The sequence below is a fragment of the Cuculus canorus genome, chromosome 27, assembly GCF_017976375.1.
Source record: "Cuculus canorus isolate bCucCan1 chromosome 27, bCucCan1.pri, whole genome shotgun sequence".
NCBI lineage: Eukaryota > Metazoa > Chordata > Aves > Cuculiformes > Cuculidae > Cuculus > Cuculus canorus.
The window spans coordinates 5,773,503-5,801,444 of NC_071427.1; the positions used below are offsets into that span (position 1 = coordinate 5,773,503).

Genomic DNA, 27,942 nt, shown 5'->3' on the forward strand with positions numbered 1-27,942 from the left:
CAGGTGCTTGGATTATGACACCATAGTCTTGCTTTTCAAAGGTGACTTTTTCCCCCTCTCTCCTAAAAGGGGGATGCTTGTCCCTGTGCGTCTCTGGTTCTTCATTGCTTGGATTACACGGCAATTCCAGAGCCTTTCCTCACCCCCTCCAGACAGCAGCATGATATTCCAGCCCAGAAATTCTCCCTTCCTTGGAGCATCCAGACTTTGCAGCACTAAAGCCATGTTGATAACTTGATTATACATAAACGAGCATGATTGGTTTTTTAATCATTGCCAAAGCCCTGTGGCAATAAGAGCTCTGGAGCTGCTCGCTGGAACCGAGAGCGCCCGGAGGTGCTGGCTTAGGGCTCCGCTGCCTTTCCAATCAATACATGTTGGTCCAAACCCTTTGCCTACAGTGAAGGAGGTGGGTGCTACTTGTCACAAGCTTGCAAGTTTTCTCCCTTGACCTGTAAATAAGAGATTTGGATCCTAATGTGGCCGTAGTCTGAGTGGAATGGATTTTGTTGCTGTTGTTGCCAGTGGGTCTTTTAAATTAAGAAGTTAATGTTATGAAGACTCTGTCATTTTTATAAAACCTGTGTTTACCGCACAGAATACTGTTACTTCCTGAACTTTCCTTTCCTCCAAAGCCATTCCTTCCTAATTAATTTAAATGATTAATGGATTGACGGTTCCTCCTTTCAGGTATTGTTTCAAGGGCTTTGTTCTCTATCTGTGAAAGTTGGATTTCGATGTCTGCGGTCTTCTTTTTAGAGGAACAGTTGCATTCTGCTGTTAAAACAATACCGTGCTGTTATGTTTAGAGATAATGTGAAAAGTCTGTCTTGCTAATGAATCACCGAGCGGGTCTGTGTGCAGCATGAACCTCGTACCTCAGATTCACTTCAAGATACTTTAATAATGGCATCAAAGCACCTTTGGATACGGCGCGGGGAGGGCACGTGCTCCTCCGTTAATTTCTGCATTCTGAATTTTAGATAAAGTGATGCGTTGTTTCATCTATTCCCGTCCTTTTGCTGGTTTGCCAATAATAAATGGATGAAAAGCACTCGTTGTTGTACGCTGTGCTGAGGTCGGTGGGCAGGCGCTGCTTTTGAGCTCTCTGGCAGTTAATTCACTCCGTTCTCTGTTCATTTGCTCTGGCGGAGGAGCCAGAAACGCAGCAGAACCGCCTTGGCAGATAACAAGCAAATTCTGAAAAGATGAAATGTAACTCGATACGAACTTCAAAGTTAAAAAATAATGGATTTTCTTTTTTTAATGCTCCCATATGTTTATGAAAAGGGTATTTTCTGGGGTCAGTAACAAATGCGTTCCTATTTGCAGAGTACAATTAATCCTCTTATGAGTCTGTCATTCCTTCAGCGCTGCTTTCCTAAAATACTTCAGTATTCTGCCCTATTTTATTGAAATTTCCCTACCAAAAGCATTTCCATGGCAGCAGTTGGTGGTCGTGTATTCTCTAATAACGGAGTTTCTCTGGCCCTGCAGCCTCAGTGCTCGTAAGCCGCCCCACGACAGCCACCGGAGGAGTCACCCAGTGACCGTAGTCGGTGTCCCATCACACGGAACACCTGCTCTATGGTTCACTTCAAGCTTCTGAGGTCCAGGTGTGTGTTGGGGAGGTGGTGGGTTTGGTCTCAGCCTTGCCAAAACCAACTTCAGCTCTGTGTTCGTTTATGTTGAACGGCGGTTTTGTGGACAGGAGGATACACAAAGCCATGCTGGAAGTGTCTTTAATGAACAGCCCGAGTGTTGCCTGATGGGCAGCGAACCAGCCTGGTACCCGCATTCCCATTCCCTGGCACTGCAGGGTGGGAGCAGGGAAAGCTTTCCAGATGGAGACTCGGGACAGAGCGCTGCTGAGCCACCTCTCTTTGTTACTGGAATGTTCTTTTTAGAGCAATATAAACGATTACTTTTCATAATATTCCAGCTGTTATAGAGTTAGCAGAGACTGAGGTGTTGGTGGAAGCATCATCCATGTCAACAATAAAGTTGGTTTCACCCTGGCTTGTGCCAGCCAAGCGTTCATAGCGATGTCACTCTTTGATCCTTCAGTGTTGGCTCTTCTTGTCATAGTGAAGTAGAATTCACCAAGTGTTGGATTGTTCACCCGTGAGCTATGTTTAGAGCGTCGTAAGACAGGTTAGTTTCACCCTACTGATGATGTGTTGTGGCTGTGGCTCGAGGCTGTTCTGTGCCAAACCTTGCTGATACTCGGAAAATCAACAGCTTTGATGCTGCAGCAACTTCCCTGCTGGATGGGGGTCGTCGCAGAAGTACCTCCGTGGTCGTGCTCCGTGGTGGGTCGGAGGAAACACGCCTCATGTGGAAAGTGAGTGGACGGGGCTCCTCTTCTCTTCAGGAATGAGCAAAGCCAGATAAGTGTTTGCTTGCGCATGGATTCGGTTATTACTCTCAGAGCAGCCATAAACGTTACAGGGGTAAACCTGATTTGGTACATTTGAAAATGCCCTTGAACAGATGGGGAGCGGTAAAAGCTGTTGGTTCCAGGTATTTGCAGAGCCCGTCCCACCGGGGACTCTGTCGGGGCCAAGATAACAGCTTCCGTCTTCCCTGATGTTTTATGGGCCTGAAATTGTACTTAAATCTATAAAGCAAGCGAGCGCTAGAGCTTTTGGCAGAATGCGGAATAGCCAGAGACGGGGAATGTCTGCATCCTATTAATGGTGTCACTGACCCTTTTCCAGAGGGTCCGTCGGCTCCACAGTCCGACTGTCACTTCTCCCTATCCTAGAACCTTGCTAATTCACCCAGACGGGTCCTAGCGTTCGTACTGAGGTCTTGGAAGTTTAATAGCAGCGGAAAATCTCATGTCTTTGATTTACAGCGAAGGCAGGGGCTGCCGCCAGCACCGAGGGCCTCGTGCTGCTCTGAGATGATGCTGTGCAGCAGAACTGATGGGACCTCTCGTCAGGCACATCAAACCCGGTCAGACCTTCCCACTTCGTGGCTGTGATAAGGTCTTTAGTTGCTGAAATTCTGCAAAATTCAGGGACATTTATCATGCCGAGATTATTGAAGCCAGACTACTGTCAGAAGAAATAAAACATGGTTCCCAGTGCAACTCTAATTATGATTTTTAGCCAGTTGTGTAATGTGCAGAACTTGATTTACAATAAATCTTCCAGTTGCTTGCATAAATGAATGAGATTTCATCACTTGTGACTTAAGGACCAGGAAAAGTGAATGTGGCTGAGTAAGATTCACCGTCTGGCCTGGGTGTGCGGGCATGGGAGGGAGCAGAGCCAGTGGTGCCTTCCGAAGAGTCTCGGCTACCTTGAATTTCACCTGGGAGCATCCATACATCACCTCGACATCTCCCTCTTCAAGTTCTCTTTTACAGAGACAGCTGCGATTCTGCTCTGCATTTTAATGGTGAGTAGGCACAGAATCATCCCACAGACCCAGAACTTTTCTTTCTCGTTTCAAAATAATAACTGGAGTTACAGGAACATAAGCTTAGAATCAGAATCCTGGAATGGTTTGAGCTGGAAGGGACCTCAAAGCCCATCCAGTCCCACCCCTGCCGTGGGCAGGGACACCTCCCACTAGATCAGGGGCTCCAAACCCCATCCAACCTGGCCTGGAACCCCTCCAGGGATGGGGCAGCCACCACTGCTCTGGGCAACCTGGGCCAGGGCCTCCCCACCCTCACAGCAAAACATTTCTTCCTAACATCTCATCTCAATCTCCCCTCTTTGAGCTGAAAATGTTTCCCCCTTGATCTATCCCTGATCCAGAGCCCCTCCCCAGCTTTCCTGGAGCCCCTTTCCCTGCTAGAAGGCTGCTTGGCGCTTTTCGATTTACTATTTCAGATTTAGGGTGTTTCGCAGAGAAGTTTTACAATTCATTGGTGTGGCCAGTGCGATTTCAACTGTTCCAACATTGACTCTTCCATAAAACGAACATGAAATGTGCTTTCTGCTTAGAAACAGCTGGCGGTTCAGCTGTGCAACCTGAAATCAGCCTCGGACTGTGAGACAAAGGGGAAAGACGCGGTGGAGAGCGATGGTTGGGGCCGGCGGGAGGGCAGTGCTGGAGGAGGGTCTGCAGTGAAAGGAGAAATGCTGCTGGAGCAAAAGTTCTCAGAATGTTTTATAAGCTGTAGAGAGCAAATCAAAGGTTCTTGGCTAGGTCCCTGAGGCTTTGCGTTTGCTATTTCACACCCAGGCCCCTGTCACATAATTAGCTGGAACTATTTTAGATAGCTTTTTAAAAACTGAAACTCTTTTGCTTGTTTATGCGGGCTACCAGCCAGGCTGCTCCTGGCTACGCGGCTCTGGAGCTGCAGCAGGTCCTTTGAAGTCACTGCAGTTGTGCTCCATTAACGCTGGAGTACCTGGAGCTGAATTTATCCTTTTAGCCGCATTTTAAGATTTGTGATGTAGATCTTCCGGTCACAACGCTTTGAAAATGTACTAAAAAGTGGTTTACATATGGTTGTCTGATGTTTGTAATCAGGCTGCTAATCTGGGTCTCCATGCAATTATTGCTTTGAGTGCATCCGTCTTTTTTCCCCTCGCTGTGGCCTGGGGTCGTGTTGAAACCCGTGATCCTCCTTACGGATGCAGATTTACTCTTTGGCAGTATCGATACTCGCCTGCAGTATCGGGGCCTTAAGAAGAGTGGTTTACAACAGGATTTAGAAGGAATGTATGAATTTCACTGAGGTTTGGAAGAGAGAAATTTTGCCCTGCGGTGCAGTTAACGTGTCTGGACCTTAATTTTGCACACTTTGAGGTTCTCACGTGATGAAAGCTTGCTTCAGCCAAAAGCACGCGCTTGCTGTTTCTGAGGAAGAAGAGTGGAGTGTGTACCATGGAATTACAGAATCACAGGATGGTTTGGGTTGGAAGGGACCTTAAAGATCACCTAATTCAGGATAAGCTTCTCTCTTTTTTTTAAATGTATAACTTGAATGTCTCACTATAAACACAGCTGTGCATCCAGCAACCCTGAACCCAGTCGGAACGGAAAAACTGAGGTGGTTCATGTAAATGGGTACCCACCAAAGCCAGTGCCTGGAGAACACTCCATCGCCAGTGAGTCAGTCGTGTTAAATCATAGAATAGTTTGGGTTGGAAGGGACCTTAAAGCTCATCCAGTCCCACCCCTGCCATGGGCAGGGACACCTCCCACTGGCTCAGGGGCTCCAAGCCCCATCCAACCTGGCCTGGAACCCCTCCAGGGATGGGGCACCACTGCTCTGGGCACCCTGGGCCAGGGCAGGGGTCAGGTTTAGTCCTTGGATGAGTAGAGATACTCTCCACGTCCAAGCACATGTGTGTTTGCTCATTTGCAGGCAGGGAAGCTGTGCCATGATTCCTCCTCCACTTTCTGTGGGGCTGCACCGTGCTCGAGGCTTTTCCTCCTGCCTCGGAGTCTTTCCGAAAGCCTGTTGCGTTCCGCTGGCCTGTGGCTGTGCAGTTACACTGAGGGTAAGAGGAGGAAGGAGGAGGGACCTTCTTCTTCCCTCTTTTGAGTAATATTAACCTAGAAATGTGTCCACCCATTGTACCGTGAATGCCCATCAAAGCCAACCTTGATCCCAGGCCAGATGTGTGGCAGGTTTTCAGCTGACGGCTCAGAGCTCGCCGTGGAGAACCTCCCATTTTCACAGGGAAAAACAAGCTGTTACATTCCTTCAGAGGGATTTTCAGGACAGCAATTAAGAGTTCGCATGAATGTCTCGCTGCTGCTATCCAAGAGGACTGAAAGGGACTTCTTAGGAACATATTTTTTCGAGGCACGGAGCCTTCACCTGCACCTCAACCCCATTCTGAGGCGCTGGAGATGGGGTTCCAGTTCAGCGTAGTGTTTGCTCTGGGTTCACGTGGGTGTTTTGCTGAAGGAGGTCGGAACCCCGTGTTGGAAGGTGCCGTGCACCGATATGTGCTGCTGAATCGCAGCCTTCAACTGGCACCGGGCAGCGACCGGAGCAGCGCTGCAGCCTTCGCCAGAGAAATCTGTCTGAAAAACAAAGCTGATTTCTCCCTGCCGGACTGCCCCATCCGGCAGGTTTGGCAGCTCTGCGTGTTTTGCTTCGGTAGCAGGAAGAGGGAGGAAGAAAGGAGGTGGTTTGATTTTTGTGGTTACAGAGCAGTTTGTAAGCGTGGCCGATGGCAGAGTTGGGTTTCTGTCGGGGCGCACCGCTGTGCCGCCCTCGTGGAGATACAGCTGCGCGGGCACAGCTGGTTCAGCTGGTGGAAATGGTAGGGCAAAGAGATCTTCCTTCCAGAAGCCTCAAAACTGGGACTGCAGTGGTGACTGCTTCATCTCCTGCTGAGAAATCAACCTCTAATCACAGAATCACAGAATGGTTTGGGCTGGAAGGGACCAAAGCCCATCCAGTGCCACCCCTGCCATGGGCAGGGACACCTCCCGCTGGATCAGGGGCTCCAAACCCCATCCAACCTGGCCTGGAACCCCTCCAGGGATGGGGCACCACTGCTCTGGACAACCTGTTCCAGGGCCTCCCCACCTGCACAGCAAAACATTTCTCCCTAAGATCTCATCTCAATCTCCCCTCTTTCAGCTGAAAACCGTTCTCCTTCGTCCTATCTTTGCACTCCCTGATCCAGAGCCCCTCCCCAGCTTTCCAGGAGCCCCTTTCCATGCTGGAATTAAAGCTCCTGCTTTCCTGAGAGCGCAGTGATGGAAGCTCTGGGGGTGCCTGGATTTGGCTGGCATGTGTGACCGACTCTTCCCCAGGTTTTCATGCAACGATTACCTGGACCTGCACAAACCCATACTGAATTCTCTCTCCCCTTTAGATTTATGTGTTTTTTTGAATAACCTCAGCATGGAAACCAAGGCTGTAGCTCGCAAGGCAGCGTCCGTCCCAAGGCATGGCAGCCCCATCCAAGCGTCCGGTTCACAGCATTGTGTTGCCGCTGCTTTGTGTTTCTGCAGATACAGCAGGAGGGTGCAGGACAGGGCCTGATCCTTGGATAGTTTCCCACTGGGGACTGTCGCTTACCCAACGGCTGTTTTATCCAACAGGAAGGCTCAGGAAGAGCGCACAAAGCTTTGGATTTTAAAGCTGCTCCCTGGGCCCCTTCTAGCTCACAGCTCGGAGGCTGAGCCGTGAAATTCAGAAAGCAAATATTTTCTGCTACTTTAAATATAGAAAATCACCGAATTCTCCGAGCGTGGATTGGACAGAAGGCCACAGCAGGAAGCATCGGGCTCTCCAACGTGCTTCTCTGTCCCAGCTACAGTTTGATTTGCAATGTCTTAGTGGTAAAAAAGTATTTCCCTCTTTCCTGTTTGTTTCCACCCAGAGTTCGATCCCCACCGGTGCCTCGCTTTGTAGCGCTGCCTGTGAGCGTGGAGCGCTTTGCCTACCATCCCAGTGTTATCTTTGGAAAGACAAAGCGGCTGCCGCTCTGCCGGCTCACACCTCACCTCAGCAGCCCGGCAATGCTCCGTGCTTCGGCGTGGCCTGAAGCCAAGCCTTGAGTTGGAGCAAAATAACCGTAACAGAATCCTCCGTGTGGTTGCCAAAGGATTTCAGAGGACCAGCAGATACGGCTGGTAGAAATGAGGAGAATATCTTCTAGCAGTCGTTGTGTGCTTGCTTTCTGTAATTTTAGACTTTGCAGGGGATGCTAAAGGAACTAAACTGGAAGGACGACAAGGGAATGTTGGTATGGAGAGCAGAACCACACGTTCTGTGTGGCTGCGAATTGGTTTCCCTGGACCCCTCGTCAGATTTGATGAATGGTGTAGAGGGTTATTTTGGTGCTTTTATCTGCCCTCGGGGAAAGGAGGAGATCTTAAATTAAAGAAACGGTCACATATTCCAAGTGAAACAAGAGACTGTTTTCCCACTGAAAGCACAATTTGGAGCTCAGTTCAAAATAGGGTTGGAACTAGGGACTCGGTGGACTTGACAGGATATTCTTCTCTGAGGATAATGGGAACGTCAACAGGAACATTAAGTAGGAAGTGTGAGAGATCAAAATCTTTGTGTCTGTAGGCAAAAAAATGTCAGCTTCTTTGCCGATCAAGGCACAATCCCATGCTGTTGTGTAAGCTGTTCAACCTCACACCTTCCTCTGGAGCCTCTGAGAGAGAGCACGGAAGGAGCTGGATCTCGTCTGCCAGAGCAATTCCAAAGGACCTGGAGGATAACAAACACGGGATAAGTAAACACAACCGCCTCCCTGCATCCCGCTTGCTCTCGGCTGCATCTGCTCTAAGAAGGTGCAGGTTGCTGGGCAAGGAGCTGTTGGCCACAAAAGCAGATGTGAACACAACAGCCCCGTCCTCCCTGGCCTCTTTGTTTGCTCCAGAGCAAAGCTCCAGATCTCAGTTACAAGAACCCTTTTCATAACGCGTCTGGAAGGCTGAGGGAGAGAGCGCGGTGCTCTCAGGGGATCCCACCGCAGCTTTCGAGTGAGATCAAGTTGTTCTCGCATGGCCCCATATGTGCTCAAGGTGAAGACGGCAGGAGACATAAATAATACTTATGGTATGAGCTCATCATTTTGTCCAACGCATGGCATATCTCCTTCGGTGGAGGAAGGAGGAAACCTGGCACCGGGCTGCAGCCTCTCCTTGCCAATGTCTTAATGCAGTCAAGATTTACATTGTTTGCTGGGCCGTGCACTTAGCAGCCGTTCAGATCCACCCACACCCCAAAATGTGGGGCTGCAAGTGGGTGAGAAATTCCAGAAGCGACTCGGCAAACACAAATGTTGCATTGAAGAGAAGTTTGTTACGCAAACTGTTTTAAAACCAGGGAACTTAAGAACAGGAGCGGGGTCCAGCTTGCACTCTGGAATTCAATCTGATAAAGCTGCACAGGCGAAACAATGAGAAAAGGGAGTCTTCTTAAGGGAGGAAGTCGTAAGCCCCCACCTCCCTGGCCATCTGCGTTCCTTCCCTGCGAAGAACCACAAGTGGAGCAGCCGACAGAGGGGAGATTTCATTCTCTTCAATCTCAGGAGAGCCAAGAGGGGAAAATTTATCAAGTTTCATCTTAGGCACTTAATCTTTTGGTGCTACAGGAGAGGCAGAATGGCCGCTGGGTCTCCAGACGTTTGATATTACCACCTATGGTATGAAATCCAGGATTACTCAACAAATTATTTATCATTGTCTCGCTTCTCCAGCAAAAACAATGTGGGTGATAGATATCTGAGTGTTACATCTTTATGATTTATGTGCTTTTAGCATGACAGGCCAATTTTGCAGGTCACAGGCTGTTCATGTACACAGCTAGAGGGTATTTAACGGAATATGTGTGCCGGTTGTTTATTCCTGGCGAAAGTCACAAGAAGTGGTTAGACTAACATCTGTCAGGAATGACAGAGGAAGGGCTGATCCTGCCAGCGTCTGGATGATCTTTTAAGTCCCAGCTCTGTTTTCTGCGATGGTATCTCAAACCATTTCATAAACTTTAAGTGCAAGTTGGCAACGAGACTTTTAGGGGAGGACGTGACTTTGCGGCCGATGCCAATCCTGACAGTTGCTGAGCTGAGATCCATCCACCCCTCTCGAACAGCCTTGAGTGGGTGATTATAATCTCCTATTTTTACGTGGGCAGGAAATGCTTATAAACACTGGGTAAACTGCCTGAGCTGCGGCCACAGAGGTGATCGGTAGTGGAAGTGAGTCTGATTTCTTCGATCTGATAGTTCGGCCCCGACAGGATCAGGTTTCTGGAGCAAGCCCTGCTCAGGGGCAGAGCAGCGCCCCAAGAAAAGGAGAGTGTCCGCTTTCTCTCTATCGCTTCATAAAAAGGAGAGTGTAAAGGGCAACGTGTGGGTGTTGGGAAACAGTACGGTCAGGATTTATTACTGCCTAATGCGTCTGTCCTGCGCATCACAGCACTTTGCACCCATCCGATGTTAACACAGCTGGAATCAATGGTTGAGCAGCCTAAGCCGGTGTTTTGAAACGTCTGTGCTCCTCAGAACGTCCCACTCACATCCCAGCAGGGTCATCTCTGACTGTCATCGCATCCCTGTGACAGATCCGCTGCGTCCCACACACATCCCCGGCCGTGGCAGCCAAGGTCCTGACTCCTTGGGGAGGGGGGGAAATGTCTCTGCTGATGTTGACGTAGAGTTGGGGTTCACCAGGAAGAAGTCTGCGTATGCAGAACGCCACAGGAGAGGGAGAAGCCTGGATGTGTTTGCAGGTTTGGCAGCGAAGATGAGCTTGTGTGGGAAGACTGCGCTGTTTTGCTCTGCATAGTTTGGAACAGAGCTGTGGGAGCATCTTCTGCTTTGCCGTACCACACACCTAAACAGTCCAGGAAAAAGGGAGACTTCCCAATTCCTAAACCTTTCACAGAACTCACACTTCACCTGGTATCGTGGTACTGGATGTCAAAGAATCATAGAATGTCCTGAGTTGAAAGGGACCCACAAGGACCATCGAGTCCATCTCCCATCACTCGCCTGTCTCATGGCTTATCTTGCAAGGAAGAGGCAGCAATCACGGGGTGCAAACAGTTGCTTATCTTAAAAGACCTGCTAATGAATTTGTAGCTTGTTTTCCTCTCCCTTTCCTTCCCTGCTGCACAGATGGGTAGGAGCCGGCTTTCTCCTTCACCTTATGCTTCGACAGGGCCCATCCAGATCAGTGCGAGGTGCTGGGACAAATGGTTTGTTTAGGAAGAAATTGCAGCGATATGGGTTTGATGGGCGGACTCTTCAGTGCATAAGAAATTGATTGGATGGTCATATTCAAAGAGTAGTGGTCAGTGGCTGGAAGTCCAGATGGAGATCCGTGACAAGTGGTGTCTCTCAGGGGTCCATACTGGGACCGGTGCTGTTTAATATCTTCATCAATGATATTGACAGTGAGATCGAGGGCATCCTCGGCAAATTTACAGGTGACACCAAGCTGAGTGGTGTAGTTGCCACACCAGAAAGACAGGATATCATCCAGAGGGACTTGGACAGGCTGGAGAAGTGGGGCTGGGAGAACCTCATGAGGGTCAACAATGCCAAGGGCAAGGTCCGACCCCTGGGTTGGGGCAATCCCTGGGTTCAGTACAGGATGGGGGATGATGGGATGGAGACCAGCCTTGAGGAGAAGGACCTGGGATGCTGGAGATGAGAAGCTCAACATGAACCAGGAATGTGTGCTCCCAGCCCAGAAACCACCAACTGTGTCCTGGGCTGCACCCAGAGCAGCATAGCCAGCAGGGAGGGAGGGGGTTCTGCCCCTCTGCTCCTCTCTGGGGAGACCTCAGCTGAAGGATTGGGTCCAGTACTGGAATCCTCAGCATAAGAAGGAGATGGAGCTGTTGGAACGGGTCCAGAGGAGGCTACAAAGATGATCCGAGGGCTGGAGAACCTCCTGTACGAGGACAGGCTGAGAGTTGGGGTTGTTCAGCCTGGAGAGGAGAAGGCTCCAAGGAGACCTTAGAGCAGCTTCCAGTGCCTGAAGGGGCTCCAGGAAAGCTGAGGAGGGACTGTTCCCAAAGGCTTGTGGTGACAGGATGAGGGGCAATGGGGATAAACTGGAGAGGGGCAGAGTTAGACTGGACATGAGGAGGAATTTCTTCCCTATGAGAGTGGGGAGGCCCTGGCCCAGGTTGCCCAGGGAAGCTGTGGCTGCCCCATCCCTGGAGGGGTTCCAGGCCAGGTTGGATGGGGTTTGAAGCCCCTGATCCAGTGGGAGGTGTCCCTGCTCAATGCAGGGGGTGGCACTGGATGGGCTTTGAGATTCCCTCCCACCGAACCCCTTCCACACCTCACTGGCCCCGCCCCTCTCGCCCCACCCCCGCCCCTCACAGAGACGGCCTGGCACTGCGCATGCGCAACTCTCACCCTCCGCCCCGCCCACCGCAGCTGAGCCGCCACGCTGCGCGTGCGCAACTCCCGCCCCCGCCCATCACGGGGAGCCCTCACACTGCGCACGCGCAACGCGCGCCCCCAGCTTCGCCCACCACAGGGAAGCCCCAGCGCCGCGCACGCGCAGTTCGCGCCGACACCTCCCGCCCCGCGCAAGCGCCCCCCGCCCCCTCCCCCGCCCCCTCGCGCCGCCGCGCAGGCGCCCTGCGCCCCCCACCCCCTCGGGAGCGCCCGCCCTGCGCATGCGCCACGTGTCGTCGTTTCCCCCCCTCCCCCCCCCGCCCCTTCTCTCCCACCCTCCCTCCCCGCCCTCTCCCCCCCGCGCTCCGGCCGCGGGGAGGGGGATGCGGACGGGGGAAGATGGCGGCCTCGAACAACCCGCGGAAATTCAGCGAGAAGATCGCGCTGCACAACCAGAAGCAGGCGGAGGAGACGGCGGCCTTCGAGGAGGTCATGAAGGACCTCAGCCTGACCCGCGCGCACCGGGTGAGCCGCTAACGACCGACCGCAAGACCCCCTCCCCCCCCCCCCCCCCGCCATCCATCCACCGCCGCCCCGCGCGCGCCCCTCGGGAGGAGGGCGGCGCCTTTCCCGCGCGCTCCTTTCCCGCGCGCCCCTTTCCCGCGCGCGCGCCCCTCGCGCCCCTCCCGCCCCCCCAACCCTCCATCCACCCCGGGCCAGGGGCAGCGGCGGGCGGGGCGGGCAGCGCCCTCTGGCGGGAGCGGGCGGCGGCGCCCCCGGTGCGGGGCTGCGCGGTGCACCCCCCCCCCCCAGCATCCCCCGCCCTTCCCTCTCCCTCCGCCGCTTTCCCCGGTTGCAGCGGGCACCGGAGAGCGGAGGCGGGCGGGGCCTCGGGGGGGAGGCGGGGGGCTCCGTAGTGGCCCTGTTAAGGGGAAGGGCCTCCGTCTCTTTGCTGGTTTGGGGAGGGGGGGCTCTGTTGTGCCCCCGTTAAGGGGGGGGCTCCATCTCTCTGCTGGTTTAGGAGGGGGGGGCTCCGTTGTGCCCCCGTTAAGGGGGGCGGGGGCTCCGTCTTCCTCTTGTTGGAGGGGAGGGGCTCCGTCGCCCTCTTGTTTGGGAGGAGGGGACGCTCCGTCCTGCTCGTGTTTTGGGGTGGGGGCTCCATCTTCCTCATCTTTGGGGGCTCTGTTGTGCTCGTGTTTTGGGGGGAGGAGGCAACGTCGTTCTCCCGTTAGGAGGGATGGGGGGGGTCTCTGCACTGGTACAGCCCCTCGGGGCTCAGCGGGGGCTCAGCCGTGGCTCCCCGGGACCGCTCTGAGGGGGGGGGGGGGGGGGGCCGTTTCCATCACATGGATCTGAGGGGGGTCCTGGTTCCTTCCCCCCAGGTCTGAGTCGGGGGGCCCAGTCCCTTCGCTGTCATCTGAGTGGGGTCTGGTTCCTTTCCTCAGGTCTGAGAGGGGGTCCCAGTTCCCTCACTCTCATCTGAGGGGGGGTCCCAGTTCCACCATCCCAGGTCTGAGGGGCATCCCAGTTCCTTCACCCTCATCTGAGGGAGGATCCCAGTTCCTTCACCCCAGGTCTGAAGGGGGATGCTGTTTCCTTCAGCTCATTGGAGGAGGGGTCCCGGTTCCTTCACCCCAAGTCTGAGTGGGGGCCGTGATTCCTTTGCCCCCGATCTGATGGGGGTTGGCGGTTCCTCCTGCTGGGACAGGCCTGGATCTGGGGATTTGGTCCCAGTTCCTCCTGCTGGGACAGGCCCGGGTTGGGGTGGGGGTCCCAGCCTTACACCCTCTTGCCTGGTCAGCGATTTGGGGCGCTGCAGAGCATCTCCTGCTCCTTCAGGGCCAACTCTGGCACTGGGCCACCAGCAGGTGAAGCCCCCCCAGTTTTCCCGCTGTGGGGGCCTGCGGAGACGCAACGGGAGCTGTTGGACTCTTGTCTCTGCTGTTATTCCTGTTGAACTCCAATTGTTGTAGGTGCAAATCGCTGCACTTGCAAATCCTCCCTGGTTTCTGATGTCTCTGCAAAGCCATCAGCAGAAATTAGCGGCGTAACAGATGCTTTCCCACCATCAAGTGCCTTTCCTGGTGTGGCAGTAGCGATGTGGGAGCTGCTCTCCATGGCTCCTTTCTCACCTGTTCGTGCCAACGCTTCTGTTTTCCTTTTTAAAGAGAATTCATGATCTCGTTTGTGGCCGAACCTTTGCAGGATTGGGGACAGGAGTAGGTAGGGTTGGGATTTTGCAGCGAGACGTTTCCTTTTATTCTTCTGTGCCAGGAGAGAGTGAATATTTGTTTTGAATTGGTGCATTGGATGTAGGAGAACAGCGCTGCTCCTGCTGGCTCCCACTTGGGAAGGCGCGAGGCCGGAGCTTTGTTCCTGCTGGCCTGTTTGTGGATGTGTAGAGGGTGATGCTAGAGTCACTCGCGAGCAGAGCGAGGACAGGTTAGAGGTGTTTGCAGACACTGGAGGGGTCTTTCCCGTTCTTTCCCCTTGGATGGTCAGTCCTCGGCTGCCACTGGAGAGCAGGTATTCCTGGGAAAGAGAATTGAAGTCTGTGATTGCAGGTTGTCCTTCGGTTAACTCTTAGTGGACATTCACCTTCGGCAAGAGGAGTCGAAATCCTAATTCATTTTCTCCCAAATCTGAGTGTTTCTCACCCGGGTTTTGCAGATGAAAACCCATTTACTTTCACGAACCTGGTATTGAGAACGGGACCTGAGCTGAATAAGTTATCCGAGGATTCTGGGTACTGATGTGATGGAAACGCTGACCAAAGAGCCGAGTAAAATGTCCCCTTTGTAGACTTTTTCTTCTAAATTCCATGATTTCATCGGTGTTTAAAACGCAGTCTAAAAGCAGAAAGGGGTTAAGCACAACTTTGCTGTTTGCTCTCATTTTCATTTGGCAACCGACGCTTTGCTGTCAGATTGAAAATACGTTACTCAGTTTGTGGAAGCAGCCCAAAAATTCTGTTGCCTTTTCATTATTAGCAATTGTCTTTTTGCAATGTTTACCATCTCGTCTGCTTTATTGTTAGTTACCGGCCCCAGCAGAGGCAGAGCTCCCGTTCCACCATTTCTCCTGTGCCCGTGCTGGTTCTCAGCTTGTTTTCTGCCGTGATGATCTTCCCCCTATTTATGCTTTTAAATCCATCGGAGATTTTTTGAAGTTCTGCCCCATCTTTCTCGCCCAGGACAAAGCAGAGCATGACATCAACTCCTTCTTTCTCCCTTGCCATCACCATCTAGTTGGAAAAGAAAGAATTCCTTTGAAAAACCAATCGCTCTGGTTTCCAAAGTGTTCCTTTGAGCCCAGGAGCAACCGAGTGCTGTCTTCCAGCTGGCAAATTCCAGAATGCATTTTAGCTTCTCTGGGAGACACAGGCTTTGCGAGGAGTCGTGGAGGTGGGTGGCCGATAGAAGCACTGGAGCTGCTTAATTGTCTCGTGAGTGGGACCTCCGTGTTTATAACCCAGAGATTCCCGCGACTCCCATAGTAACAAAGTGGGTGAGGAGAGGGGGAGGCTTTTTTTTTTACTCTTGTGACATTGACTCCTGTATTTTGTTTGTGGTTCTGCTCTCCTCCTTTTCCATGTGCAGCGTGAAATCGTAGAACTGCCTGGGTTTCTGTTGTTTACCAGGCCCTGCTCTCGCTCGGTCGTAGCGAACCCGGGCGACGTTCGCTGCGTTGCCTGGATCTACCTGCACAAGGCTGTCCCTTCCCTTTAAAATAGGAATTAACAAAACATTAATGGTCAGGATAACGCGGATGGTACTGAACGCTTCGATGTGCAGCTCCTCAAACGCTCCGGAATGTAGGATTTGGAAAGAAAACCTCGGCAGAGCTTGCAAACTGCGTTGCACTTGGTTGGGTTTCTCAGGTTCCCAGGATTGGATTTTGAATATATATATATATATAGTTAAAGTCACCTAATTCTGAGGGATTTCAGCTGGAGCTACGGTTCCACGCCCTCTTACGGACCTTGCAGTCTCACCTTCAAGGAAAGATCCTCCCAATCCCACAACTGCCTCCCAGCCCTCCTGCCTGCAGAGCTGCTGTTGGTGTTCCTGGAGTGGAAACGGGAGAAGAATCATTCTGCAAAATCCCAGCACCTTTTCCTGCGCGCAAAGGCAGGAAAGCTTGTGCCTCACTTTGCTGCTCCTGACCGGTGTTCCTTAGCACCACAACACTTCCTTTCCGTGTTTCCAAGTCCACAATTCAGTGCTTTGTCTGTCTGTCTGTCTGATGGGGCTGTGACAGTGTCTTTTTAGGCGTTATCAAAGGCTCCGTGTGCCTGCAGTGCCTTGCGAGTTCTTGAAAAGACTGAGTGGGGTAAAGAATCAGTGTTTACATTTTAAACCCGTATATTTTTGATGCAAAGGTCCTGATTTAGTTTAATTCTTCCAGGTGTGATATATTGCATATAAATCAGTGTTTGATGGAAGTGCAGTCAAGTAAAAATCAAGTTCAGAAAAGCCCTGGTTTGTGTCGCACGTGTGTAAAACGCAGGCACGCGCCTCTCCGTAGCAAAACTTGTACTTAAATGTCTGCCTCATGCTTTATTTCTTCCTGCTGCCTGCGGAAGAGATCAAACTGTCTCTGCATCCAGAGATCATCGCTCGGTGCAGAGAGGATGCAAACCAGTGTTTAAAAGCTTAGTTAAATCAGGAATGCTAATCTGTGGCTTTAAAAATGAGAAACACTAATGATGATGGTCCAGTGTCACGATGCTTCCTAATGTTTTCAGCATGTTTTTATTAAATAATTTGATAAAAAATAAATTCCTGCCTATGTAACAGGATTTTTGAATGTCTGAAAGATATTAAAGCGATGCATCAAAATCAGGACCGAGCACGGAGATGAATGCTTTCAGCTGGAAGGAGTTTCGTTCAAGTTAATAGCGTCGTGATGTTCTCTCGAAACAGAAACGTTGGTTTTTCAAGCCCTGGGTGGTGTTTTTCTCTGTTACTTTCCCAGATGCAGGGCTTGGACCCTATATTAGCACATTTCCAGACCAAGAAGTAGGTCACTTAAGAAGAGCTGGGATGAAACCTCTGATTTCCTGGGCAAAGCGGGACACAGAACCAAGTCAGTTGGCTTCCTTGCTGCACTCCCCACATCGCGGCACCCGTGCCACGGGCAGGGGACGTCTCCGTTCTTCTGACTGGGTGAGGGACTGCATTGACCGTGCTGAAATACCGGTGCCGCAGCATTAGCTCTTTGAAAGAGTGACTGTAAATGAGAGCGGGACCGTGCCGAGGTGAGCTGCTCGGGGGCACAAAGGGTCTGTTCTTGTGCAACACTCGCTTCCCTTGCCCGGCCGAGCTGTCCAAGGCAAACATCCCGCCGGCTTCAAGGTCCCATGCTGGAGAGCTCGCCTGCCTCGGCCCCAGCGGCGCCTTTCTTCTGGTGCACCCGTCAAGCTTTTGTTGTGGTTTGGGGTTTTTAGGAGACAATGACTATTTCTGTTGTTATTCCTCCATTACCATGCGTTACAGCTGCTCGCCTCGGCTCTCAAAGTCGTCTTCTGTGCCATGGCCAAGTCCATCTGGTTTAATGACGTTGCAGAGCCGTGAAGGATCTGTAGGCACGTGAAACGATAACTGTGTATCGTTTATTATTATTAATTGTACTTCACCCGTGGAACCCGGCTCAGTGCGCTGCGTTTTGGTTCTCTTTAGCTGCAGCGGTGGAGAGCATTTGCAGTAATTTGCATTTATAAAAGGTACTAATTTAGTAAGAGAATACGCGCTCAAGGTTATGTGCAGTCAGCTCTTTCAGCTCTTTGAGGTGATTCGGGGCTTTCCCTTGGAGCGAGTTGCTGAGCTGCAGAGCCGTTCTGGCAGAGAGGAGCTCTGTAAGTAGTTAACATCCTGAAAACCTTCAGGTCTGGATACTGATTTTCCTTGTCTTTACGCATTCAAGTTTGTAGCTTTGATGACTGACTTTTGGTTGTGAATACTGGAGCTACAAACCTCCCATAGAAGTTGCAGACACAGCAAACACAGCGGTCGGCAGGAGTTGATTCCGTGAGTCTGAGTTATGTGTTGGCATCAGTGGAGGCGCAGAGGTGAAAGACCATTCTCTGTCTGAGTAAAGCATTAAGCCACAGGAACGGTACAGCAGGAATTGTTCCTTAAAGCAGTTCTCGAGAGTAGGTTGTACTGAAAGATGTTTTTTGTAGCAGTGTGGCCCAGGTGCAAAGTTTCTCCAGTGTCCGTTAGATGGAAGAGGGAAGAGCTGTGAAACCCCTAAGACCTGGAGAGCCCATAACGTGACTGTGTGAGGACCGTGGGGTCACAGATGAGGGCTGAAGCACCTCCCATCCAGGGACACACTGAGAGTTGGGCTTGTTCAGCCTGGAGAAGGCTCCAGGAAGATTGTAGAGCAGCTTCCAGTGCTGAAAGGAGCTCCAGGAAAGCTGGGGAGGTGCTCTGGATTAGGGAGTGCAGGGAGAGGACGAGGGGGAATGGTTTTAAGCTGAAAGAGAGGAGATTGAGATGATATCTTAGGCAGAAATGTTTTGCTGTGAGGGTGTGGAGGCCCTGGAACAGGTTGCCCAGAGCAGTGGCGGCTGCCCCATCCCTGGAGGGGTTCCAGGCCAGGTTGGATGGGTCTTGGAGCCCCTGATCCAGTGGGAGGTGTCCCTGCCCATGGCAGGGGGTGGCACTGGATGGTCTTGAAGGTCCCTTCCAACCGAAACCGTGATTCTGAGGATGCAATGTTGTAAACCTTTTAATTGCAGTTGGGTTTCTCCATCAAATGACATTTTAATTGATTTATTTTTTTAATCACAACCTACAGTTTTATTTTCCTCACTGTCTTGGATCACCTGTGCTGATTTGGAAGCAGCGTTTATTTGTATCTGCCTTTCATCAAACCACTGCTTCTAGCACTTGCCATTTGTTTTCCGCTTTATGATCAATCCATCAATGTCATCGCTCTTAGTTATGGAGCGTTCACCATCCCTTATCACCATCAAGACCCTTGTTCTTTGGCGTTGTGCCGAGTTAAGCTCTTGTGAGCTCTCGCTCCTGCACCGAGCGCCGTTCGGCGCAGGCTCCGGCGTGGCCGCGCCGTGGGTCGCATCGGGGTGGGCCATGCTCAATTGGTACGTTTAGGGTTTCTGTGAGCTGAGCTTTAGCCCAGATAGTTTCCTGCTCTGACCAGACGTGTAAGTTGTTCTGTAAGGAATTATTGAACATTTCTAGACACTTTCATTTTTGTGGTGATAAATACTAATTTTTGGCAAAAAATAAACGTCTTCTCAAAACTGATCCATAGGGATTTAAACAAAATGTCTTAAAGGCCAAATATTTGCCTTGGCTTTCTGTTACCTGTGTCTCATTGCAGAGGAGCCTTTTCCTGGGCTGTGTTTGAGGGGTTTTGTCACTCTCCTGCCGGCGTCAGTCGGTCTCAAACAGCATCTTCCTTGCTGGCAGCGATGGTTTTGTACCTGCGGGACCAGAATCATAGAATCACCAGGTTGGAAAGGACCCACCGGATCATCAAGTTCCAGTGTACTGGAGGGCACTTTGCAGCAAGCGTGGAGTCATAGAATAGAATCATAGAATGGTTTGGGTCAGAAGGGACCTCAAAGCCCATCCAGTCCCACCCCTGCCATGGGCAGGGACACCTCCCACTGGATCAGGGGCTCCAAACCCCATCCAACCTGGCCTGGAACCCCTCCAGGGATGGGGCAGCCACCACTGCTCTGGGCAACCTGGGCCAGGGCCTCCTCACACTCCTTGTGAAGAAGTTCCTCCTTATATCAAGTCTAATATGTGATGCTAGATCTTCGAAAACCAAGCTTTTTTCTTTAAAATAACATTTCTGGTCGCAGTGAGTTTTACCCCGGTGGTTTTGTCGGCATGCTGGAGTCGCTGTGGCTTTGTAGTTGGGGATAGATGGTCCAACAGGACCGGAGGAAGTGGATGAAGAGAAGCGAACTGTCAAAATCTGGCAAGTTTTTCACGAACAGAAGCTTGCAGCAGTGTTCATTTTGTGACGGCGACAAGTTGCGACCTCAGTGGTGCTTCACTTTTTCTCTTTTGGTCTGAACTACTCACGCTTTGATAAACAAATGTGGTCCCGAGGGCTTTAGTGTAAACTTGAGGTGGCAGCCAAACTTGCGAGTCTTCATTAACTCATTACCCGAGATCCGCGTGTCTGATAGAGCGTAGGAGTTAATATTTAAAGCGTTGCTTTGATTTGCTGTACATGATTTGCTTTGCATGTTTAGTGCTGCGTAAGTGATATCCAGGAATGAGATCTCCGTCGAGATCTCCATGGGTTCTCGTCGAGCCCTAAGCGCGTGTTTGTCGGCCAGGGCTGGATTTGTATGATCTCATTGGTACTTTATAAATTATGAAGTCGTAACCGAGTGTTGATAATAGCCTTGTTTTGCAAATTATTGCTTGGGAACTGCAAATTCTTCCCCTTGAACCAGAACAATCCTTCGCAATAAACCGCCACCGCCGCCCACAAAAATGGGTCTTAAATAATGAAGCAGAGGAGAATGGAATGATGCGTCCTGGCTTGAGGCTGCAGTGATAATTCTGCAGCACTTCACGATCCTTGTCTAAAAGTCTGTTTTCCAGGTGGATTTTCTCAATGTATATTTTACTTCCTTGCCTGCTCTGTCTGTCACTTTTCGTGATGACTCGGAAAATATCGTCTGTGATGTCCCGGCTGCGCTGCTCGCTCCTGGTTTTTTGTATGATAGACTAGTTTGTGTTGGAAGGGACCTTAAAGCTCATCCAGTTCCACCCCCTGCCGTGGGCAGGGACACCTCCCACTGGATCAGGGGCTCCAAACCCCATCCAACCCGGCCTGGAACCCCTCCACGGATGGGGCAGCCACAGCTTCCCTGGGCAACCTGTTCCAGGGCCTCCCCACTCTCATAGGGAAGAAATTCCTCCTTATGTCCAGTCTAAATCTGCCCCTCTCCAGTTTATCCCCATTGCCCCTCATCCTGTCACCACAAGCCTTTGGGAACAGCCCCTCCCCAGCTTTCCTGGAGCCCCTTCAGGCACTGGAAGCTGCTCTAAGGTCTCCTGGGAGCCTTCTCTTCTCCAGGCTGAACAACTCCAACTCTCCTAGCCTGTCCTCGTACAGGAGGTTCTCCAGCCCTCCGATCATCTTTGTAGCCTCCTCTGGACCCGTTCCAACAGCTCCATCTCCTTCTTATGTTGAGAATTCCAGAACTGGACCCAATCCTCCAGCTGAGGTCTCCCCAGAGAGGAGCAGAGGGGCAGAATCCCCTCCCTCCCCGCTGGCCACGCTGCTCTGGATGCAGCCCAGGACACGGTTGGTTTCTGGGCTGTGAGCGCACATTCCCGGCTCCTGTGGAGCTTCTCCTCCCCAGCATCCCAGGTTCTTCTCCTCAGGGCTGCTCTCCATCCCATCATCCCCCATCCTGTACTGAACCCGGGGATCATCCCGACCCAGGGGTCGGACCTTGCCCTTGGCCATGTTGACCCTCAGCTCGGTGTTCGTACGGCTGCTGCTCGCTCCGTGGTGGTCGGATGTGTTAAGGGCACACTGACGCTCTATCAGATGAGTTTTCAATGAGTATTGATACCCAGCTCTTACCTTTTCTGTTAGTGTTATTGTCCTTGGATGACTGAGCTCTCAAAGGGGGGGGAGTTTGAGTCGATTTTCCAAATTGTCTGTATTTTCAGGCAGACGTGACAGTTCTCAGCTCGGAGAGGGTATCAGTTACTTGTGACCTGCCTTTCTGTGCAGTGGTGCCTCTTCAGAGCTGTTGTAGAAGCAGCATCTTGTAGCCATGTGAAGCTGCACAGAAGATTTTTCTTGCTCTGGGGTCCTTCAGTGGTGTTTGGAGATCCTTAAGATGGATTAAGGGGAACAATAACATCCTCAGTGGCAAAAGAGAAGACAGTGATTGTTTAATACGCTGACTTTTCACCATTTTCTTTCCTTGTGGAGTCTTGTGTAGATGATATTCGTGGCATCCATCTCTGGCCACCAGTTATGGGGCTGATGTTCTGTGTTTCTCCTCGTTCTGTCCATACGTGTGATGGACAAGGTTGTTCATTGCTGTAGTCTTTCAATCACAATTCTACGAAATCCCGTTTTCCCCTCGCCGCCTGTGGCATTTCTCTACTGGTGAGGAAGGACCGAAAATAACACCTTTAATACTGCACTTTTCCACCAGCCAACTCGGATCCAAATGTCTTCTTGACCTTCTTGTTGTAATTAGATTTTTCTCTTGTGCGGTGAAACGATTACACTCTACGAGCCTTCTGCATTCGAAGAATTGTGACTCCAGCGGCAGATGTTTTTAATGCCTTTGGAACCGTCAGATGCCTCATCTTAAAAGCTACAAACGGTTTCTTGAGCTGCACCAGGAGGGGTTAAGATTGGCCCGGAGAGGGAGAACTCGGAGGGAAAACCACGCTGCTGAGGCCACAGTGGTTTTGGGGACTGGTGAGGTGTTATCTTGGTATGAGGACTGGGAGTGTGTTGTGAGGTGACTCTCACCACCGTGGGGCTCGGCGGCAGCGGAATCACAGGTTTCTTCTGTGCTGGTAGGTTTGGACGGAGCCGACCGTGCGTGCGCCGCTGTCGGCGCAGCGTTAGGGGCTCTCCTGGTGGCTGATAAACTCCAAAGAGCGCAAACGTGCCCTGTTCCTCTCCTAATTTACGAAACTCGTAGGGTTACGTAACTGAATTTTCATTCTTCGGCTAAAAATAAAAAATGGAACATAAAAGCTATTTTTATCTCGCTTAATGAGGGCATCTCTGCTTTTATTTCATCTTCACAGAGGCGTTTCAATAGGAGGAAAGGGGATGGCTTAGGTACTTCTTTTTTTGCCTGGACTTTCATTCTCCCAGTGTCGTCCATCAGCCAGAAAGGAGAAACGCTGGCCTGCTCCGAATGAATATTTGCTTTAAAAGCGCGTTGTTGGCTAATAAGGATCATTAAAATACATACGTTTGGAGAGCGTCACGCTAGATTTAAGCGTAGCAAAAAGATTTCTTTGCCTCCCAGCTATCAAATAATCCCCGAGCTTCGAGTGCGAGTCCTCTCTGATGGGCGAGATTGAATTATCAGCAGCACGCACGCCTTTCTCTTTCCGAAACCCTTTCGGAGGAGGAGGGCGGCGTTCGCCGGCCTGACACAGGATCTGGTTTGTTTTTCAAAGCAGAGCACAAATCGGGTTTGGTTCGTGTTGTAGCTCAGCTTGGCTCCCTGCCCGGCGATAGAGCACAACGCCGAAGAATAGTCACTATTTTAAGTCTCTAGTTGTGCTGTATCCTGTTTTTACTCACTCCTCGGTTGTGACTGTTAAGTTTTAAACAGTAAACCTTTGTTCACCAGAAATAGCGGAGTGTTTTGAAACGCGGAGCCGCAGCCTGGCTATTCAAATTTATTATTATCACTTTATTTTTTTGATTCAAATTCTGCAAGCTGTGTCCTTCCCAACTTTTTGCCCCGAACCCCAAAATATCAAATTATTCTTGGTCATTTTTGGGAGAAAGTTAAATGCAGCTCACGCTTCAGGAAGTGGTACTCTTTGAGGTTTGGCTGGTAAAAACAGAACAAAAATGAATTGCGGCATTAAATGCTCCTGCGTTCATCCCTCTCCCCAGAGTAGTTAAAGATTTGGGGTTGTTCTCTTTGGGCTCACAAGAAGAGGAGTTTTGGACTGGATTTAATGCGGATTTGGGATGGTTTATAAATGGTGAGTGTGTGTTGGGGGGAGCTCGCTTCCCATGAGCTCCAGCAGACAGCTGGGGTGGAGGGCCGGGGGCAGTTTTTATAACCCCGTTTCCTCCCGGTTTTATGGCTGAGGCAGCTGGGGAGGTGGTTGGAGCTCCTGAAGGAGAATCTAATGGTGCCTTGGAATTCGTAGATGACTCATAACAGGACAAAACAATCCAGTTAAGTGATTTGAGGTCTTAAATAATCTCTTCAACAGGAAGGTGAAGAAAACATCATGAACTCATGAGCAATAATTGGCTCTCCTGGAGTGCTAAGAGTGCAGCGATGGCCGGTTGGCAGGGATTCAGCAGATTCCTGCTTAGGCTTTGCTGATCAATATAGATCTCGGCTCTTATGAATGAGCTTTATTGGACTGGACTGTAATGCCTTTAGCAACGCAGCGTTGCATTTCCCAGTCGGGAGAAGTTTATTTTAAGTTGGTTTGTAGTAGTAGCACTTTGCACCTCGGCTGCGTGGGCTGGGGCTGCGCCTCATCTTTCCAGGTCTGCTTTTTTCTCCTGTTCTCTGCTCTTCGCTCCGTGACTCAGCCAGGTGACCAAGACGGGTTTTTGATGGGGAAGAACCTACGATAACGCCTGTGCCTCCTGGAGTGGAAAGAAAGCGGTCTTAGCCTTTGCAGGTCGTTGTTAAGTGGACACGCAGGCTGGCAAAATGCAAAGGGTTTGGATATTCCCAAACCGACAGGAACACCTTCCTCGGGTGGCTGACACTGTTAGAGCTGCTGGGGTAGGAATGTGTTCCATCATCCTTCCTCCTGTTCAAAGCACAGAATCCTTCAGGACTGACTGAGTTTTGTAGAGGCTTTTATGCAGCAGCGAGGGACGCACGTGGGTGTTCCAGTAGGTGCTCACCCTTTGAGACCTTCCAGTTTTACTGGTGAGCAACTGGAATTGTGGCATCTGTGTTGTCCTGTCAGGAAACCTTTCAGCTTAATCAGGTTTTCAAAATCTGAAGTCGGCTATCGTGCTGTCCCCACTCCTCTGACTATCAGATCTCACTGCTCTCATGATGAAGAGCCCTTCTTCTGATTCCCAGTTTATTTTTTCGTGGCATTTCGGGGGAGCTCCTCTTTCTTTCAAGCTCTGGCTTTGTGAGAGAGGGGCAGGATTCTGCTTCCCTCCGTGCAGACCCTCGTTCCGAGCTGGGATGCTTAGAGGCTACAGCAGAATCACTTTGGTTCTGGCCTTTGGATGTGTCACCTCCCGTTGTGGTGTTCATTTCCAGAGTGTCCGGAGAAGAACATCAAAGCTGGGGAAGGGTTTAGAGCAAAAGCCTTATGAGGAGCGGCTGAGGGACCTGGGGTCGTTTAGTCTGGAGAAAAGGAGGCTGAGGGGAGACCTCATCGTTCTTTTCAACTACCTGAAAGGAGATTGGTGCGAGGTGGGTGTTGATCTCTTCTTCCTGGTAGCCAGCGGTGGGACAAGGGAAAATGGCCTGAAGATGTACCAGGGGAGATTTAGGTTGGATATTGGGAGGAATTTCTTTACTGAAAGGGTTGTCAAGCTGTCCAGGGAGGGGGTTGAGTCCCCGTCCCTCAAGGGGTTTAAAAGATGAGTAGATGTTGTACTTGGGGGATGTGGTGTGGTGGTGGCCATAGCAGAGTGAGATCAATGGTTGGACTCAATAATCTTAAAGGTCTTTTCCAACCGAAACCATTCTGTGAAGTCCTTGAGAGTATTTGGGGGTGTGAGTGCCCTGGGAAAGCCTCAGACCCTGGGCAGTGTGTTCGGTAGCGCAGTGCAGTGATCCACCAGGAGAAACCAGGGCAGAGCTGGCCTTGTCCTTGCAGTAAGTAAAGGGTTTTGAAGTTTCCAGTGTGCCAGAAACAAAGCCGTTCCTCTCCTGTGGCTGCTGAATTCCAATGTATTGCAACAGATTCCTTCCCTAAAGAAACAAAAAAGAAGAAAAATTGCGTTGTTATTTTTTTTTCATTTCTTGAATTTGTGTTGTGGGTGTTTGGCTGCTTTGCGAGGTTTCTCTCTTTGTGTCCTGGCAGGGCCGAGCGGTGATGGAACAAATACTTGCGAGTGACTGCAATGACAGCACTGCTGATGGAGGAGTAAACAATGAGGTAGCAGTTCTGAAAGCAGGGGTTCAAATCCAGTTCATGCCATGTGTCTGGATTGTTTTGCGGTAATTTTCACTTCGTTTTTCATAGATGTTTGGCTTCCTGCTTTGGCTTGGGCGAGCTCTGCTCCGCACTGTCGTTGCGCAGGGATGCTTCGAGTGTTGGGAGCCCAGAGTTGGCAGAGGCTGGGAGGGAAACTTTTGTCCATGCTTTTCTGGTCCAGCCAGTGCTAAAATCTTCACTTTTATGGAAATAAAAACATACTAAAATTAAAAAAAATCCACGTTGCAAACCGTTTCCTTACAAAGCTGCTGATGGAATGTTTGAAATCCCCCGTGACCCAGCCGGAGCAGCTGCTATCACTGCGGATTATACCTTTCCTCTGCACTTCAGGCTTCATTTCCTCCACCAGCCTTCCCGGGAGGAACAGCTGTGCGGTTGGATCTGCTGCTGCTCTTGGATCAGGACTGGAAACTGCAGGAAATAAGTTAGTTTAGAAATCCAGTTTGATGGCATTTCTTCCTGACGGTGACAGCCCAAATGAGAGAGGAATGCACGGGATCCTCTCTTCCCTCTGCGTGATGAATCGGTCTGGGAGTCTGTCTCCATTAGCCAGGAGTTGTGGAGCCGCCAGCGACGCTCTCTGCTCCAGCGTTACTTTCCTGTGTTGCCATGAATGGTTGGTTATTGAGGAATAAAAGAGCAGCGTCACTCACTTTGCAGCAGGCACGTGTGAATGTGTCCTGGTTCTTGGAGGAAGGCAGGTTTCAGAGTTGCCTTTTTGTGTCGACAGCTTCAAGGAGCTGATAGCAGCCTCCATGCTCCGGTGTGACTCCGGATAATCCTTATCTGGCTCTCTGGTCAAGCCTTTTTTTAGAGAATCGGGGTCTTTAATCAAAGAACTTGAACTGTAGTTTCCTGATGCTGCACCTTTCCCTTTGTATGAGGCACAGCAGCGCGAGGGACACGGAAAGATGGTTTAAAAGTGGGTTTATGTCATGGGGTTTATTTCCCCTGGCTGTCAGGATGCTCTTTGGACTGAAGAGAAACACCTGTCATGTACACACAGCTCTGATGGAAGGGAAAGGATGAATGTTATTAGATTTCATCATCTAACTTTTAATTACTTGGGAAATGAAAGCGAAGGGTTGTGATTGTGAGTAGACGCCCATCTCTTCCTTAGCCACCAGTCCGATAACACGTGTAGGTGAGTTTTAATCTGTGACATCTCAGTCATGAAAGTCTTTTTCATTATTTGCAAGACCTTGTCAAAACTCTGATAGCGCCATAAATGGTCAGCATTAACTTATCAGTTGTACTCAAACTAGAAAAGCATTATATAGATTAAAAAGTCAAGCATTCCAAACCACCCTCCAATCTTCATCCATCTTCTGCGTGAGCAGGATGAGTATCTTTAATTAATTTATCGTCTGTTCCCCCCTCGCTTGGTGAGACTGAGACTCCTGCCTCTCTCAGCACAAAAACGTATAATGGGAGGCTGTGGAATATCTTGAATTATTCACGGTGTTCTGTGTGGAGCTCTGGGTGTCAAACTTTGGATGCCGATGGGGTAACAAAACCTGCTGGGAAGCGCTCCACGTCTTGCGCTGCTCAGGAGTCCGAGTAGTTCAAAACCAGCTTCATCTGTGCAGTATTCTGGTGGGATTATTCTCGTTTTAGAGGAAGGTGACTAAACCACGAGCAGTAAAATAGGGGACTTTGGTGCTTAGACTGTGCAGTGGGTACGCTTGGAGCTTAGGGGAAATCCCACAGCAGATGTGCTGCTTGTAAAGGGCTTTCACCCCTCGCGGCACAGGTGGGGCTGACTCCAGGAGCAGCAGGGCTTCCCATCCCCATTGATAATTTTGTCAGACACGATATCTTGTGTTGAGCATCCCAAAAACCAGCAGCTCCTGGAAAAGGAAAGGCTGTGACTGCGCCTGCGGTGTTCTGAGGGGCTTTGGTAGCAGAGGGAGGACAGAAACACGGGGCTGGGGTACCTGAGGCCCCGTTCCTGCGTTCGTTCGACCCATTCCTTTCAGACCTTCTGGCTGCCGTGGAGCAAAGGTGAGGTTTGCTCGGCCATGGGCTCCGGGAAGCAGCCCTGGAACGTGCCACGAGCTGGAGCCGTGCAGCAGAATGCGTCTGACTATCACGGCAATCGTCCTTTTGGTGGCTCCTGCTCTGCTCTTTCCCTTCGACAATCAAAGATTCCTCTGGTTGTGATGGGAGCGAGTTAGGAGCAACCACGCTGGCCCACACGGAGTGACTGCTGCTTCAGCTTCTCCAACAGGATTGTTTTCAGCTCACAA

The 27,942-nt window shown here is 50.8% G+C and overlaps 1 protein-coding gene across 7 annotated transcripts in view; it reads left to right on the plus strand.

Moving 5' to 3' along the window:
* The first annotated feature begins 12,144 nt into the window (after positions 1-12,144).
* CRTC1 (CREB regulated transcription coactivator 1) overlaps positions 12,145-27,942 on the plus strand; it is a 46,230-nt gene continuing 30,432 nt past the window's right edge. For 6 of the 7 annotated variants that reach the window (XM_054050072.1, XM_054050074.1, XM_054050075.1 and 3 more), the window contains exon 1: positions 12,145-12,335. In XM_054050072.1, coding sequence (XP_053906047.1) covers positions 12,210-12,335 — 126 coding nt within the window. In that variant the 5' untranslated portion in view covers positions 12,145-12,209. Of the gene's footprint in view, positions 12,336-25,659; positions 25,696-27,942 lie in introns of those variants that run through there. The other variant, XM_054050076.1, reaches the window with a different exon arrangement.